The 18,081-nt window shown below is 39.7% G+C and overlaps 1 protein-coding gene across 4 annotated transcripts in view; it reads right to left on the bottom strand.

Annotated features, from left to right (window-relative positions):
* PECR (peroxisomal trans-2-enoyl-CoA reductase) overlaps positions 1-18,081 on the bottom strand; it is a 35,180-nt gene that overhangs the window by 16,746 nt on the left and 353 nt on the right. Inside the window, exons 1-6 of one of the 4 annotated variants that reach the window (XM_082689098.1) lie at positions 17,822-18,052; positions 15,841-15,974; positions 15,135-15,300; positions 10,404-10,485; positions 1,757-1,853; positions 636-746 (exon numbers count right to left, since the gene is read on the bottom strand). In XM_082689098.1, coding sequence (XP_082545224.1) covers positions 636-746; positions 1,757-1,853; positions 10,404-10,485; positions 15,135-15,300; positions 15,841-15,974; positions 17,822-17,945 — 714 coding nt within the window. In that variant the 5' untranslated portion in view covers positions 17,946-18,052. Of the gene's footprint in view, positions 1-635; positions 747-1,756; positions 1,854-10,403; positions 10,486-15,134; positions 15,301-15,840; positions 15,975-17,730; positions 18,053-18,081 lie in introns of those variants that run through there. The other 3 variants (XM_082689101.1, XM_082689100.1, XM_082689099.1) reach the window with 3 other exon arrangements.

Raw genomic sequence — 18,081 nt, 5'->3', positions numbered from 1 at the left:
AGAAGTGTAGCTACCCTCGGTTATCAAAAAAAGGGAACCATGATTTTAATAAAACTGATTCTCTTCATTGAGGATTATGACATGTTTCTATTTATTCTTTTTTCCTGTTCTTCAAGAATAAATTTCTTATTGTTTAGAGCTAAGTTTATACCACGTAGTTCCATTTTTATTATTATCATAGAAACAATATACATTTTCCATTGTATTTTAAGACTGATATTGCTGGCCTTTAAGAAAGCTACTGATTTCTACATACTTAAATCTGGTCACCTTCCAGAAACCAAGTATGGAACTTCATACAGTTCTGGAAGTGAGGTATGCAAACTTCACCTGATTTGGCTTAGGGTCCCGGGTACCAACAAAAGCCATGTGATAAAATAACATAGCTGAAAAGTGCAATGAAATAAAACCAGGCTGCTCTTCATTCACACTGCATTCAGTTCTGGATAAAGAGAGCTGTGAGTGTGTAAGGCACAGAGCCAGAAAGTGTAGGGGAAATGGGCTGGTGGCAATAGGACCACTCATCTCTGTCAGCCTCTATCATCTATCAGAATGTGTAAAAAGGACAGCAAATGTCACAGTATTACAAAGTATAAAAGAAAGCAATTGGAATCAACGTTAGAAATATACATTACCTCCTCAGGAACTCCAATTCGCTTGGCTGGGATTCTCTTAAAGAACCCTCCAAATAAGTTTTTTGCCAACGGACCATAGTTTTCAACAGCAGTCGGGGAATAAATGACTCCCTATGTTTAAGAATAAAAAAGAACAAAATGAAGCCCATAAAACTAAATTTTAAAATCACAAAGACATCAAGGCAGCCATCAACCAACACCAACAAAACAGTGGCTTAATAGAAAAGGCAACATTTCTAATATGAATTTTTCTCAATATCATCAAGGAAGTACAGTTAACCACGATTACAAGTGGATCATATGAATGTCCATTTTGTGAACTCTTCTCCCTGAATAACCAGCAAAGCCCTGTATTTTTCCTGAAAAGATGTGTTCTCTAAAAATATAATTCGATGAATAGATCAGAGAGGCACTTAAGTGTGAAAAGGCGGGTGATAGAGGAGTCTATTCTGTTTTCCATGAGGCTTCTCTGATTTGTAACAGAAGCCTGGGCTGTGGTTATGTGAGACATGGAAAATACAATGGTTTCATGGGTTTTCATTATGGTAAAACCACAGATAAAATGTTTGACTCCAATATAAATAAATAAAATTTCAATTGTTTGGGAATTCTTTGATTTGGCTCTTACTAGTTTTCAAGTATGTTCCCGAGACATTTTCTCTTCACTTTGAATCAATCTTTAACTTGAATTAGACCTTAGTTTTTTCTCTCTCTCCTAAAGAAGCATTAATGATACACCAAGAAATAACAACATAATCTGGCAAATATTCGTTCTCTAAAGCAGAAGTTCTCAATTTTCATTGTGCATTTGAATGTCCTAGGTGGCTTTTAAAAATACCAACACCTCAACTCCAGAGCAGGGAATCAAGCTTACCTTTCAATATTTTTTAAACGTTTCCTAGATAATTCTAAGATACTGTCAAGACTGAGAACCACTGGCTTCCTTTCACCTGCTTGACACTCTAGTCATAAATCTAAGCCTAAGTCTCTCCAATTTTACCTATTTTAAAAAGCCTGTGTTTCCTAGTATGCAGGCATATGAACAAATACCTCCATCAACAATCAAAGTGAATCAGAAAAGCACAACTTTTCAACAGTGTTTGTATGGAACGTTTACCTACAGGGGCAACACAGTTGATCCTTACTCCACTGCTAGCCCATTCCACAGCCAAGGACTTGGTGAGGTTGTAAACCCCTGCTCTAGCAGCTCCAGAATGCCTTTAAAAGACAAAGCATAACAATCCCAATCAGCTTCCACTGAATGTTTCTCTCGTTAACTCAAGTGACAGGTATGTCAGTGGCCTGTCAGATCCCCACAGATACGTTCTTGTTGAGTCTGTTTTTTGGAGTCTTCATCTCAACAGTGGGAAAGGAGTAGGTCCTTTAACATTAAAGCCAAAACACAGGTATCTGATAGTCAATTGTGTGTGACCGGCCCACCAAAGGTTCTTCAAAACACCATGACCATAAGAGAAATATTTTGAAGATCTTTTATTATGTAGAAAATTTAACAGATTGGTTATTTTGGGAGTTACAGTGCGGTTGTCTTTTAAATCAATTTTAGATGACAAGGCATAAGAAATTCATATTCATACATTGGGCTAAAATAGTATCAGTAGAATTTCTAGACACACCCAAATTTAAGTAAATTTTAATATATTTTCAGATAGAAAGTTCAAAATAGTTAGGTCTGCATCGATATGGGGTCTTATGCACGAGGTACACTGTGGCGTAGAATTTCTAATTATAAGGTCCTTGGCACCAAGTATGTCAGATCTGGGGGCATATCCACATCTCACTAGAGAGGACCTACAGAACCCAACCTCTTTAGAGAAAACCCATCTCTGTCCCAGTGTTGGCCACAGTAACCTTAGTGGGACTCCAGGCAAAAGATAACCACTTTGTCAGAATTATCCAAGCGATCCCATCACCATCAGGTATGGCCACAACTTCTGTTGCTACTGCATCCAGCAGTCTGGGACTATCTATAGGACATGTTCCCTTGCCCTGGCCCAAATGCTGACAGTGCTATGAGAGGCCCAAAAGCAGCACTCAGCTGGAAGGATAATGGAAATTTCCAGGCTTCTCCACAACACCAGAAGTAACAGGCAGGGGCATGAATAAACATGCTAACGTAGAAATGCAATCAAGCCCTGGCCCTTTTCTGTGAGGGGGACCTAAAGGTGTTTGTCCCCTTGCACTCAGTGCCCTGAACACCAGGGCCACCACATGAAGTCCTGCCTCTCAACATAGGAAAAGCCTCAGCAGTTATGTTGACCCCCTGAAGAAGAAGCAAGTGGCAGACGTTCAGAAGCAGGAGTAACGGCCAAAGAGAGACAGCCACTAGAACTGAGAGACAGGTGGAAAACCAGAGACAGAAGTTATTGAATTTCAGTAGATGAACCAGTTTGTTATACATGAGCAAGAGGCAGATGCAGGGCAACAGAATATGCCACTCCAAAATATGACAGTAGGAGCTCAGGACATGCCACCCAAAATACACAGTTTTGATAGATTATTTTGAACTGAAAATAATTTTGGCACTTGAAAAATAGCAAATGCAGGGAGAAGCTTTCTGTAAACTCCCCTTATTGGCCTAAATATAGACTGGGTTCCACCCAAAGGAGCTCGATTACCATAAATCCCCTCCCCAAGGGGTTTATCACCCAGGGAAGACTGCCTGTGGTCACATTTGTAAAAAGACTAGAAGTGGACATCACACCCAGACACACTCTGTCACAAGCTACCATACCTCCCACCTATTTTTCCAAGGGGCCCACACATCTTTCGTAAAAACCATCTGCTCTCCTCTATGAGGCCTCCATCTTTCCTCCCCTGTCTTTACTAAGATAGTGGTTCAGTCTGAGTTCTAAGCCACTCTTGGAAGCTACTCATTTCTCCCTGGGTATCTCCCGCATACACATGATTTATACCTATGAATAAAGTTTTTTTTTTGTCTTGTTAATTTGTCTGTTATTGGAGGGGTCTCTACTAAGAACTCAGAAGGGTAGAGGGAAAATTCTTTTTCCTCCCCTACACAGTTTTCTCAAGCTTCACAGATGAAGAGAAGGACATTCAGTAGAAACTTAACACAAACATAACAACATGTTGAGATTACATTTCCATACTCAACGATCTACCAGAGAAGGTGACAGAAAAGGGTGTGACGTCAGAAGTGAAACTGCTGATGGATGTCAAGGGTGTCGGCAACAGGGGAGCCTGAGACCCAGCTCTCCATCCTTCCCAGTTAAGGAGAGAAGGATGCAGTCTTCCTCCATGGGATTCAGATCTCCTAAAAGTGATACAAGAACTGAAAGAAGTTACTCTGGATCCCCAAACAGCACATCCTAATCTGCTTCTCTCTGAGGATAAACAACAACAACAAACACCAAAACCCAGAAAAAACTTTGACAACTGTGAAGAAAAAAGCAGAGAGTTCATTCAAATCCAGAGAGACTTATAGTTTATCCAGTCCTGTGCTCTGAAAGACTTGATTCTGGTGGACATTCCTCGGAGGTCAAGGTGGATGAGATGCCTGAATGGGCCATGGGGGTTTGTGAAGATTCCCTTTCCAGGAAGAGAAAGTGGTTCCCATTGGAACAGAGTAGATACTGGACAATTCAGCTTCAGAGTGATGACTACGTCACATAAGTGCTGCCTTAGTCACCATTCTTCTAATGGAAAAACCAAGAGGGACAGACATTTATTTGGACTATGAGTTGACTGAGATTATATGTTACCATTTACATGACAGGTCTCACCGCTGTTCTTTCAATGACCAATTTTCTGAAGTATGAAGGCCTCCTTTCTGTATCATATATGATTTAAAATCTCTTACAATCTGTACTGGAACAGATTGTGAGTGATAAACTGTCTTGAAGCTTGTCACAATGCCTCCCTGTCTTCCTCTAATTTATAAATAAGAAGCAGAAGGATGCATGACTCTCCATGAATATAGCACCAACCAATTTTTTCAATGCTTCTACAACTTAAATAGTTATTACCATAGTTACTACACTCTTTTTCATCAGGCCTCTTTCAATCAGAATAATTATTTTGAGGGAGGAGTAAAGATGGTGGAGTAGGGAACCCTATTTCAACCGGTCCCCTGAATTGAGCTGGCTATCTACCACATCATTCTGAACACTCAAGAAATCAGACTAAGATATAAGAAGATATATCTGGATCTCTACAAACAGCATGTCTGCAATGGATGGCCTCGAGGTATGAAGTGGGAAGCCGTGATTCTGCAGGCAGATACCGGAAGATAAATGGATGGGGGAGGAAACCTCCAGAATTTGTACCAGGAAGGCAAAGGCCTCCTACACTGGGGACCGGGCACAGACTCACAGATTGGTAGCCATGAGGAAAGGACTTTAGGGCAGCCTACCAGACTGAAGCCTGGAACTACAGGGGTACATGTGTGAACGGGGGTGCAGCTTGCGGTTTTAGAAGCACAAATGGGAGAGAGTCCGGCCCTGGGAGCGAGGGCTGGGAGTGCTGCTGTGCAGCCAGCAATGCAGGATGCTGCAGTTTTTAGCAGCACAGACAGAAAGAGAGACAGTGTGGCCTGGAGAGCTCAGTGAAGAGCAGACTGCAATCTCATTGTTCTGGAACAAAGGTTTGGATATGGTCACTTCCGTTCAGATTCTCAGAAGAGACGCATAAAGCCACCAGAGAACCAAAGCCCCTCTCTCACCAAACCAGCTTTCACTGAGGCCATCTCCCTCCCCCCCACAGGGGGCAGGACATCTCTCCCCAAACAGGGTTGCCTCAGTAACAGTGTGGCAGGCCCCTCCCCCAGAAGATAGGCTGGAAGAACAAGAAACGGACACCCCTAAGTTCCCTATAAAGCAGGTGCATCTTGCTTGGGTTGTGGTCAATAAATTGTACTCTGTACATTCCCTCAACCACCCCTCAACAGAATGACTAAGAGAAGGAACCCCAACAAAGGAAAGAATCAAAGAATATGGCCTCTGCCACAGAACTAATACATATGGATATAACCAAGATGTCAGAAATAGACTTCAGAGTAACAATTACAAGGGAAAATCTAGACTTGAGAAAAATATTAACAACAATATAGAATCGCTTAGGGCAAAAATGAAATCGAATTAGGCAAAACTTAAAAATGCTATGAATGAAACGCAGTCTAAACTGGATAGTCTGACTGCTGGGGTAAACAAGAAGAATGAATTAGTGAGCTAGAGGATAAGATGATAGAAAAAAAGGAAACTGAGGCAGGATGGGAAAAACAAGTTAAAGCCTAAGGAATCAAACTGAGAGAGATTAGGGACTCAATAAAACATTCCAATATCAGAATTACTGGGATCACTGAGGGGGTGGAGAGCGAGCGAGCGAGCGAGAGAGAGAGATCTAGAAGATATATTTGAGCAAATCGCCTCTGAGAACTTCCCTAATCTGGGGAAGAAAATAAGCATTCACTTCCATGAGGCGGAGAGGACCCAAGATCAATGAGAACAGACCAACGCCCCAGCATACAAAAGTAGGATTTGCAAATCCTAGATCCAAGAAAACAATATTGAAAGTAGCAAGGAGGAAGAGATTTCTTATGTACAGAGAGCAGAACATCAAAATAATGTCAGACCTGTCCGCAGAGACCTGGCAAGCCAAAAAGGCAAGACATATTCAGGGTACTCAATGAGAAGAACACGAATGCAAGGATACTTTATCCAGCAAGGCTGTCATTCAGAATGGATGGAGAGACAAAGAGCTTCCAAGAACGGCAGAAACTGAAAGAATATATGACCACAAAGCCAGCCCTATAAGAAATATTAAGGGGGGTTCTATAAAAGGAGAAAAAACCCAACAGTGATATAGAACAGGATTGACAGAGGCAATCTAGAGAAAAAAGCTTCACAGGCAATGTGACAATAAAATCATAACTTTTTCAATAATCACTCTTAACATGAATGGCCTATACATTCACATGAAGTGGCACAGGGTTGCAGACGGGATAAAAAGACATGACCCATACCTATGCTCTCTAAAAGAGACTCATTTTGAACATAAAGATATATCAAGATTGAAGGTGAAGGGATGGAGAACCATTTTTCATACCAACAGACCTCAAAAGAAAGCTGGGGTAGCAATTCCCATATCAGAAAAATTAGATTTTAAGCTAAAGACTGTAGTTAGAGATACAGAAGGACACTATATCATTCTTAAAGCGTGGGTCCAACAAGAGGATTTAACAATTGTAAATATTTATGCCCCCAACATGGGAGAAGCCACTACATAAAAGACCTCAACACTCCACTCTCGGCAATATATCATCTAAGCAGAAAATCAACAAAGAAGAGCTTTGAATGTCACACTGGACCAGATGGACCTCAGAGATATAGTACAGGACACTTCACCTTAAAATATCAGAATACTTATTCTTCTCAAACACACATGGAGCTTTCTCCAGAATTAATCACATACTGGGACACAAATCAGATATCAACCAATACCAAAGATTGAGATTATTCCCTGCATATTCTCAGACCATAATGCTTTGCAACTGGAAGTCAAACATAAGAAAAAATTTGGAAGAAATTTAAACACTTAGAAGCTAAAGAACATCCTGCTTAAGAATGTTTACATCAACCAGGAAATCAAAGAAGAACATAAACAATTCGTGGAAACCAATGAGAATGAAAACACATCGGTACAAAACCTACAGGATACTGTAAAGGTGATACTAAGTGGGGAATACATAGCCATCCAAGCCTCACTCAAAAAAATAGAAAAGTCCCATATGCACAAATTAACTTTACACCTTCAGGAACTGGAAAAACAACAACAAATAAAGCCTAAGCCATGCACAAGAAGAGAAGTAATTAAGATTAGAGCAAACATCAATGAATCAGAAACCAGAAATATAGTAGAGCAGATCAACGAAACGAGAAGCTGATTCCTTGAAAGAATTAATAAGACTGATAAACCACTGGCCAGACTTATCCAAAAGAAAAGAGAAAGGATCCAAATTAATAAAACCATGAATGAAAGGGGAGAGATCACAACTAACACCAAAGAAACAGAAACAATTATTAGAAATTATTATCAATGACTATATGCCAATAAATTAAGGAACCTGGAGGAAATGGATGTCTTCCTGGAAACCTATAAAATACCAAGACTGTAATAGGGAGAAATTGACAACCTGAATAGACCCAATAACCAGTAATGATATTGAAGCAGTGATCAAAAACCTCCAAAAAAACAAGAGTCCAGGGCCCGATGGAGTCCCTGGAGGATTCTACCACACATTCAAAGAAGAAATAATACCTATTCTCCTGAAGCTCTTTCAAAAAATACAAACAGAAGGAAAACTTCCAAACTCATTCTGTCAGGCCAGCATTACCTTGATCCCAAAACCAGGCGAAGACCCTATTAAAAGGAGAATTACAGAACAATATTCCTGATGAATATAGATGCCAAAATTCTCAACAAGATCCTACCCATTAGGATCCAACAGTGCATTAAAAGGATTATCCATCATAACCAGGTGGGACTTATCCCTGGGATGCAAGGTGGTTCAACGTTCGCAAATCAGTGTGATAGAACACATTAATAAGAGAAAAGATAAGAACGATATAGTCCTCTCAATTGATGTAGAAAAAGTATTTGACAAAGTACAGCAAATCCTTTCCTGAATAAGACTCTTCAGAGTGTAGAGACAGAAGGAAGATTCCTCAATTTCATAAAAACCATCTATGAAAAGCCCACAGCGAAAATCATTCTTGATGGAGAAAAGCTGAGAGCCCTCCCCTTTAAATCAGGAACATGACGAGGATGTCCACTCAGTTTAGCTCAGACTAAACTACCCTGCAAAGATGTAATAGAAAATAGACTAGCCTTAGACAGGATTAAGAAAAATGTTCCAACACAGCAATATGACTCAAACATATATACAAGATTTCCAGATAGCCTTTTTTTTTTTAATTTGATTTATTTCTTTGACAGAAAGAGGTAACAAGTAGGCAGAAAGGCAGGCGGTGGGGTGGGGTGGTAGGCTCCTGGCTGAGCAGAGAGCCCGACACAGGGCTGGATCCTAGGACCCTGAGATCATGACCCAAGCCGAAGACAGAGGCTTAACCCACTGAGCCACCCGGGCACCCCACCAGATAGGCTTTCAACAACTCAAAAGATCCTCCACAGAGAATACCATTCCTTGATCATGAGAACTGTCCAGAAGTTGACAACACACATTTTGGGTCAGGCTCTGGGGAACATGTACTCTCACACTTTGTTGGCTGGAAATACCTAAAAATATGCATTTACCCATCACCTTCACCCAGCAATCCAACTTCCAGGATGTACCCTGAAGATATAACTCCACAACTATGAAACAAATATGTACAGTGTTATTCACTGCAGAATTATTTGTAATGCAAAATGTAGAAACAATACAAATTTCTAAGTTTGAGATAGTACGTGCATTTGAATAAAGGAATTTGAAAAGAAATCTGTAAGTCCCTCATAGTGATCTACCAAAAAATTTAATAAAAATAATAATAAATACAGAGAGAAAGAAGGAATGGCTGTTGCAGAAAAGTCATTTTACAGAAGAATATCAGCTAATAAATACAGAAGCAATTATGAAATCAGAAAAATCGACATCTTCCGAATCCTAATGTCTTAAGTGATTCAGGTAAGAATCAACAATGGTTACAAAAATCACAATGGCAAACAGGATATTCATGCAGTGCCAAAATATCACCCTGCACATTACAGTTTACATATTACTAATAAAGGAAGTCAGGTCATGGTCTTACTTGGTTAACAGGCTATCTCTGGAATGAGAAGGTACAGAGCACTCAACTCTGTACCTTATGCAGTTTTATACATATGTAAAGACTAGCATGCTTTGTTCTTATAACACTAGGATAGATCTATTTCATAAAAAGAAATATTCTATGTTGGAAAATCTTTAAAAATTTTTAATTAAAAAAAAGAAGGAATCAGAATTCATCAAAGATACAAAAGAAATAAAAATGAAATAGATACAAATTAAATACAAAAAGAATTTTTTGTAAACCAGATTTTTTAACTACTAAAAGTATGGTTTTCAAATAGCTTCCTGGCACACTGTTTTCTCTTTGTTCTATGTGGACGCCCTTTTAGATTATTAAGACTCTACTGAGCCAGGAGGCTAAGTTAGTTCACTGATTGACTTTTTTTTTTAAATCTATTTCCAACATCAAAATTTACCAAAATCAGAGTAAGAATCAAACATGTCCAACTCTATTACAGAGTAATAATTTAGCAGTTCTGTCTAAAATTGAAGATATATATTCACAGTATTCAAATCTAAATTAATCTAAATATGTTTCATTTCCACATGTTAACAACAACCAAAAAAATCTCTTCAGACACTGATGACCAGTTAATGACATCTGGATTAGGGTTACTGGATAAAATAGAGGACAACCAGTTAAATTTGAATTTCAGATAAACAAGAAAATATTTTATCATAAATATGCCCCAAGCAATATTTGGGATAGACATAATATAAAACTTAATGGGGCCTCCTGTTTCTATTTTCTTGGTAAATCTGGCAAGTCTAATATGCATAGGAACGTTTTGCAAGTACATTTTTGAAGATCAAATAAAGGGCAATGTTAAGTATTGAGATTGAAACTCATTACAGCATTCAGGATTGTGACCTATGAAATCTTCTCCACCCCACTCCCCCCATTCAGAGGACAAAACCCCAAGACATAGGAAAAAAATATGTATATATATATTAAGTATGCTTACACAAATCCTGGAAATCCGTTTCTAGTAAGGACAATAATATTGACAATAGATCCTCCGTGCTCTTTCATCCAGGACTTGTAAACTGCAGGAAACAGCCAATGACAAGCATATGAAATAGCGTCCTGACTCTCTTCTCACTCACCGTCCCACCATCTTGCTTGCTATTTAAAAATTTTTAATTTCAGGGTACCTGGGTGGTTCAGTGGGTTAAGCCTCTGCCTTTGGCTCAGCCCTGCATCAGGCTCTCTGCTCAGCAGGGAACCTACTACCCCCTCTCTCTCTGCCTGCCTCTCTGCCTACTTGTGATCTCTCTCCCTGCCAAATAAATAAATAAAATCTTAAAAATTTTTTAAATTTACAATTCCTTTTTTAAAAAGCCTGACTGAATATAACATATATATCAAGAAACTCATCCACTTTATGCGTACAATTTAATGATTTTGATAAACATAGAGCCATGCACCACTATCACAATCCAGTTTTAGAACATTCCATCCCCCCCAAAAACATTGCTTTGTGCCCATCTGCAGCCAAGCCATCCCCACGCAAACCCTCATCTACTTTCCATTTATATAAATTCGTCTTTTCTGGACATTTCAAATAAATGAAATCACACCATATGGGGTCATTTGTGTCTGGATTCTTTTACTTAGAATAGTATCTGTAAGGTTCACCCACAGAGTAACGTGTCTCAATAGTTAATTTTTATTGCCGAATAATATTCCAGGGAACAGACAGGCCATATTTCATTTGTCTGCTCACCAGAGGATGAACATTTGAATTGTTTCCACTGGCAGGTGATGAAGAATACAAACTGTTGGGTGGACATAGGTTTTTATTTCTCTTGGGTAGATGCTTGGGAATGGAACTGCTGGGTCATATGGCAACTGTATGTTTAACTTTTTCAGGAACTGCCAAACTGTTTTCTGGTGTCACCACTATTTTACATTTCTACCAGATATGCATGAGGGTTCCAGTTTCTCCAGGCTATTATTGCCCAATTTTTTTTATTATAACCATTCTAGTGGGTATGAAGTGATATTTCACTGAGGTTTTGATCTGATGTCCTGAATGACTAACGGTGCTGATAATCTTCTGATGTACTTACCAGCCATTCAGTTATTTTCTTTGGTAAAATAGCTATTCAAATATTTTGCTCATTTTTAAATTGGTTTGCTTTCTTAATACTGAATGATAAGAGCTCTTTCTTTGTTCTGGATACAAGTCCTTTATCAGATAAGTGATTTCCCCCAGTCTGGCTTATCTTTTCATTTTATTAATGTTGTCTCTTTAAGTGCAAACATATTTACGTTTGATTAAGTCAAGTTTATCAATTTTTTTTACTTCATACATGGTATTCTAGATGGTGTATCTCAGGACTCTACCTAAGTCAAGGTCATAAAGATTTTGTGCTTTATTAGTTCCACAAGTTACACAATGTTACCAACTACATTTAGGTCTACGGTCCATTTTGTACTTTTGGTTAACTTTTACTTATGGTATGAGGGAAGGGTCTTCTTGCATGTGGATATCCAACTGTCCAGGACAATCGCTGAAAAGACGATCATTTCCCCACAGAATTTCCTTGGCCCCCTTGGCAAAAATCGTAAATATAAGGGATTGATCACAACTATAAGGGTTTATTTCTAGACTTTCAAATTTGTCCAAAATATCTATTCTTTTCTCCTTATGCCAGTACCACATTATCTTGAAATCAAGAAGTATAAATCCTCCACCTTTCCAGGTTTGCAAAACTGTTTTGGCTACTCTGAGTCCTTTGCACTTCCACATGTATTTTAGGATCTGCTTGTCATTTTCTGCAAAAGTAATAGGGACTGCATTGAACCTACATACCAATTCAGGAAGAACAACAACATTAACCGTATCAAGTCTCCCAATTCATAAATACTGAATGCTTTTCCATTTATTCTGATCATTCATTTCTCTCAGCCATGTTTTGTCGTTTGTAGATACAAGTCTTATCTTGCTTTTGTTAATTCTTTAAGTATTTTCTTTTCAATTTTGGTGTTTTTTGTAGGGAGAGAGAGTGGGAGTGGGGTTGGGGGGTAAGGTGGAGGGAGAAAAAGAGAGACTCTTAAGCAGGTTCTACAGCCAGCGCAGACCCTACACAGGACTCGACCTCGTGAGAGCTCATGACCTGAGCTGAAATCAAGACTCAGACCCTCAACTGACGAAGCCACCAGGTGTCCCTCATTCTTTAAGTATTTTATCCTTTTTTGAAGCCCCATTTGATATTTAGCCATCAACTCTATTCATACAAATCAAGACAACGTCAGATGTGTACCCTCAAGACTCACTTCAATAAAAATCTAATTTTTAGAATGTAAAGTCCAGAGAACAAGGAAAGACCCATTCCTATTAAGAGCTAAGACAAAAATAAGAATGGTTTCCCATCATTACTTAAAGCTTTCCAGTTGAGTTCTTCCCAATTCATACTAGATGACAGAAAAAGGAGGTAAAGCCCCCAGAAAAGAAGACATAAAATATGGTATTTTTGGACTCTAAGACAATTCTTTCATATTATTTTGAAATTGTGGAAACTGGGATATGTTTTACAGTTGGTGGCTTCTTAAGGTACAAATAACGCTGTTTCTACTTTCTTAGTAGTGTATAAAATGATGGTGCATTTCACCAAAGATACATTGAGTGTATCTTTCACTCAATGAAATACATTATTTATTTTTAGACAACATGATTGTGTAGCTAAACACCTGAAAGACTAATTTCAAACACTGTTAGATAAACTACAAATTGCTAGATAAAGCTACAAGATGAACTTGAAAAAGTAGTTCTTCCATTAACCAACTATTACCCAGCTGAAAATAATTGGGAAAAGAGCCCATTCAAAATAGCAGGCGTCAGAGTGCCCAGGTGGCTCAGTCAGTTAAGCATCTCCCTCCAATTCAGGTTATGATCCCAGGATCCTAGGAATAAGCTCCGCATCAGGCTCCCTACTCAGTGGGGAGCCTGCTTCTCCCTCTGCTTGTGCTCTCTTGCTCTCTGTCAAAAAAATAAAATCTTTAAAAAAAAAGATAATAAATATAAATAAAATAAAAATAAAAGGTAATAAAATGTAATAAATATAATAAAATAATATAAATATATTTTATATATCTATATAAATATAAAAAATATAAATAAAATAAAAATAAAAGATAATGAAATTTTTTAAAAAAAAGCTCCCTCTGCTTGTGTTCTCTTGCTCTCTGTCAAAATAATAAAATCTTTAAAACAAGAAAAGAAAGAAAGAAAGAGGTCATGAATAGCCCAAAAAGCTTGGAAATGTAAATAAAGATCTATGTGCCATATCAAATATCTTAAAAAACACACACAAAAAAACTATGAAAAAATAAAACGGTATAAATTTATTTCAATTACCCTACACAGGCTTTCTGCTTTTGCTTAAAGAATACTCTATGTTAGAACTCTGAATGCAGGAGCACCTGGGTGGCTCGTCATTAAGTGTCTGCCTTTGGCTCAGGTCATGATCCCAGGGTCCTGAGATCCAGCCCCACATCAGGCTCCCTGCTCAGTGGGAAGTGTGCTTCTCCCTCTCCCATTCCCCCTGTTTGTGCTCCCTCTCTCTGTGTGTCTTTCTCTGTCAAACAAATAAATAAATAAATAAAGTCTTAAAAAAAAAAACACAAACAAACTCTGAAATCATCTTTGTGTTTTTCCCCTGACACTTCCAGAGCTGTCATGGGAATATTTCATTAAGAAATGTGAGGTAGTCTCAGATGCCAATCACAAGTCCAGCTTGTTACATTGTGCTTCTGACCAAGGGGCTATAAATCAGAGGTTCCCATGAAACAGCCAGCCACAACGAATGTAAAGCTTTATACTACCAGTTAGATGAAGTTGAAAGCTGGAAATGTCTGCAAGATTTTGACATAGAGATGTTAAGAATATAAAGCCTAATCCATATTAGGGTGAAGACCCTTTGGGTTGGAATTCTACCTGTTCTGTGGTTTTCATCACAAAAACATCTTCGATCGTTTTTAACAAAACCTTTGAATTACTCAATGTCAGGGGTTGAATATCATCACCTATGAAATATAACTTTCAATCCAAAGATCTTCATGCATGCTAATTAGTTGTTAGTCAGAAAGGATGTGGACTCCGGCATTTTCCCTGAAGATTTGACAAGTTACAAGAGATTAAACAGATTCATTTCTTTAAAACTAAGTGTGAGAGTTTTGTTTGTTTGTTTGTTTGTTTTAATTTCAGGAACAACTTCGTAGCTATATCTTTGTACAGATTCTTAATAATTTTCTCATGATAAATTCCTAGAAATAAAATTTTAAGATAAACCATTCCCATATTTTACAAATATTGCCAAATGACTATCCAGAAAAGCAGCAATTTACATTTCTGTGTCCTATGCAAGCAAATCAGGGCCGTCAGTACTGCAGACATGGGGTTTCTGAGTCCCCAACAATTCTCTTGGAAGATTCTCTATGATCTAGGGGCACCTAGGTGGCTCAGTGGGTTAACCCTCTGCCTTCGGCTTAGGTCATGATCTCAGGGTCCCAGGACTGAGTCCGGTATTGGGCTCCCTGCTCAGGGGTAGCCTGCTTCTCCATTTCTACTCCCCCTGCTTATGTGTGCGCTCTCTCTCTGATAAATAAGTAAAATCTTTAAAGAAAAAAAAGATTCTCTACAACTTTAAATAAAGACGCCTTGCTTTTTTGGGTTATTGGTCATACTCACCTGCTTTGCACATGTAGAAGGTGCCCGTCAGGTTGGTCTCAATCACAGCATGCCATCCCTTTGCACTGATGTGTTCTGCAGGAGACGTGAACTGGCCTCCTCCATTGTTTACCAAAAAATTGATCTTACCGTAAACATCTAAGGTGGATCTGACCAAATTCTCCACCTAAAGAAAAATGTTCAAAGTAAACTGGTTAACAACTTCACTTGCTAGCTGGACTGATCGCTTACTCTGGGAGAAGAACTTGCAGTCTGTCGCAGTAAATGGCATCACGACCAGTAGCCGAAATCCAGTTAAAATTAACACTAAGAAATTACTTAAAAGGGGCACCTGTCTGGCTCAGTTGATACACCATGTGACTCTGGATCTTGGGGTTGTGAGTTTGAGCCCCACGGTGGGTGCAGAAATGACTGATCACTTAAAAATAAGATCTTAAAAAAAATAAAGAAATGACTTAAAGGGCAAAAGGCACAAAAAGTAATCTCGCTGAGCCCACATCCTTGCTTAGCTTCCTTAAAGATTGTTTCTTTCCTCTCCTCCCCCAGGGGGTAATACTCAGATTAGCGAAAGAATCTCTTTTACAGCCTCTGCTTCTAGTTAAACTCCTCTAAGACCTCGACCACAGGAACATCTGAAGCACTAGTTTTAGGAACCGCTACTGTAAATAAAATGAATGAATAAAGGCTATAGACATATTTGCATTACCTCCTCTTCATTGCGGATGTTGCATTTTATGGGAGTGACCTGAGCCTGGTTATTGGGGGGCAGACTGGCCTTCAGTTCCATTGCAACAGATTTTAATCTATCCAAGTTACGAGATGCAATGACCACATTACACCCTGAAAAGAAAACAGTCAAGAAATAGTAAATATGCTTTCATTGATAAATATGCTTTCACTGGTTGTCTAAATTAAGAAAAAAACAAAAAAAGTTCAGAAGTTCTTTCATGTGTACCCATTAAAAAAAGGTGAATCAAGGGGTGCCTGGGTGGCTCCGTGGGTTAAAGCCTCTGCCTTCGGCTCAGGTCATGATCCCATGGTCCTGGGATCCAGCCCCGCATGGGGCTCTCTGCTCACTGGGGAGCCTGCTTCCCCCTCTCTCTATCTGCATGCCTCTCTGCCTACTTGTGATCTGTCAAATAAATAAATAAAGTCTTTTTAAAAAAATGGTGAATCAGGACTTCTGCCTCTGGATAAAATCAAGCATCAATAATGGAGTTTACCCTCTGGAGCAATGGAACAAAAAACCTGGTCAAAGTATAATGCAGAACAGCTTTCAGGCACAGGACTTGGGGTAGCATGGCATAGTGATCTATCTCAGAGAGTGGAAACAAACAATGTGAGCCCTATGATCATTCCAGCTTGCTACCTGGAGAGTTTCCCAGGTACAGCCCAGGGAGGAGGAAGAGGAACCATTCAGATTCCAGGATGAGATGAAGTTGGGAGTCAAGGTAGGCCAAGAAGGCACTGGAGATAGTGTTTCTTTCTTTTTTTTTTTTTTTTTTTTTAGATTTTTAAAATTTGACAGACAGATCACAAGTAGGCAGAGAGGCAGGCAGAGAGAGAGGGAGAAGCAGCCTTCCCGCTGAACATAGAGCCATATACAGGGCTCGATCCCAGAACCGTGGGATCATGACCTGAGCCAAAGGCAGAGGCTTCAACCCACTGAACCACCCAGGCGCCCCGCTGAAGTGTTTCAAACAGGCAAAATCTCATTTGAAAAGCAATGGGTAAGATACTCAGAAGGGTATGGCCTGAGTGATTTTGAAGCAAAATTACTCTAGATTAACTAGATTAAAGGCTATTCAGGTCAATACTTAACGTATAACAAGTCTCTCTTAAAGTATCAAACTGTTTCCAAAGAACCTAACAACAGAAATAACAACTTCTGGGCTGCAGTTAACACGGAACAAAAGAATATTTATTTATTTATTTTTAAAGATTTTATTTATTTATTTGACAAACAGAGATCACAAGTAGGCAGAGAGGCAGAAAGAGAGTGGGACACAAACTCCCTGCCCAGCAGAGAGCCTGATGCAGGATTCGATCCCAGGACCCTGAGATCATGACCTGAGCTGAAGGCAGAGGCTTAACCCACTGAGCCATCCAGGCGCCCCAGAGCTCAAGAATATTTAAATGAATATATAAATAACCAGCATCCAACAAGATAAAATTAAAAATGTTCAGCAGTAATTTTTTTAATGCAAAGCAGGTAAGTCCAACGCATCATGAGGAGAAAAGTTAATAAAAACAGAAACAGAAATGGCAATGACGTTATCATTAAATAAACCAGTGATAAAGAGAAAAATATGAAAAGTCTTCCCGCGTTTCCTCATTCGGTTCATAGGACGGGTTCATTTTAAACACATCTATAAAGAATTCCACAGCACGTTTCCACAGGTCTCCTTGTTCCTTACCTCGAGCACGTTATCTGTGATTCTAACTGTTCCCTTTAGTGGAACAAATAGTGGTTTCATCCTTCAAGGCTTCTGCAGCATTTCTTAGAGACTCTTCCCTTCCCCCCGCGGTTTCAATGTCTCCTACAGGTACAGCCTCTTGGCTTGGCCAGTCCAGGTCTCCCAGCCCTGCCGCCTACCTCCTGGCTCCCGAAACCCCGTGAGGCCAGTGTGTGTCTCTGCCGACCTCTTGATCTTAGGTAGCCTGACCCTGAGGGCCCGCTCGCGTACCCAGGTGCAGCAGCTCCGTGGCGATGGCCTTTCCGATACCCGTGGCCCCTCCGGTGACGATGGCCAGTTGGTGCTGCAGCAGGCCCGGCGCCAAGCAGCTCCTGCCCTCGCCCCAAACGGCCATGTCGACGGAGAGTCTAAAACCCGAGAGCGCTAAGGTCACTGTCTGGTCGGTCTAGGAAGGGCGACCATATAGGCACCCTGCCCACGTGACCGCGCGGGCCCCGCCCCGCCCCGTCGCTCCGCCCCCGGCGCCCGCG

The sequence above is a fragment of the Mustela nivalis genome (assembly GCF_964662115.1).
Source record: "Mustela nivalis genome assembly, chromosome: 11".
Taxonomy (NCBI): Eukaryota; Metazoa; Chordata; class Mammalia; order Carnivora; family Mustelidae; genus Mustela; species Mustela nivalis.
Note: the sequence above shows the minus strand (reverse complement) of the source record. Positions and strands in the feature narration are given on the sequence as shown.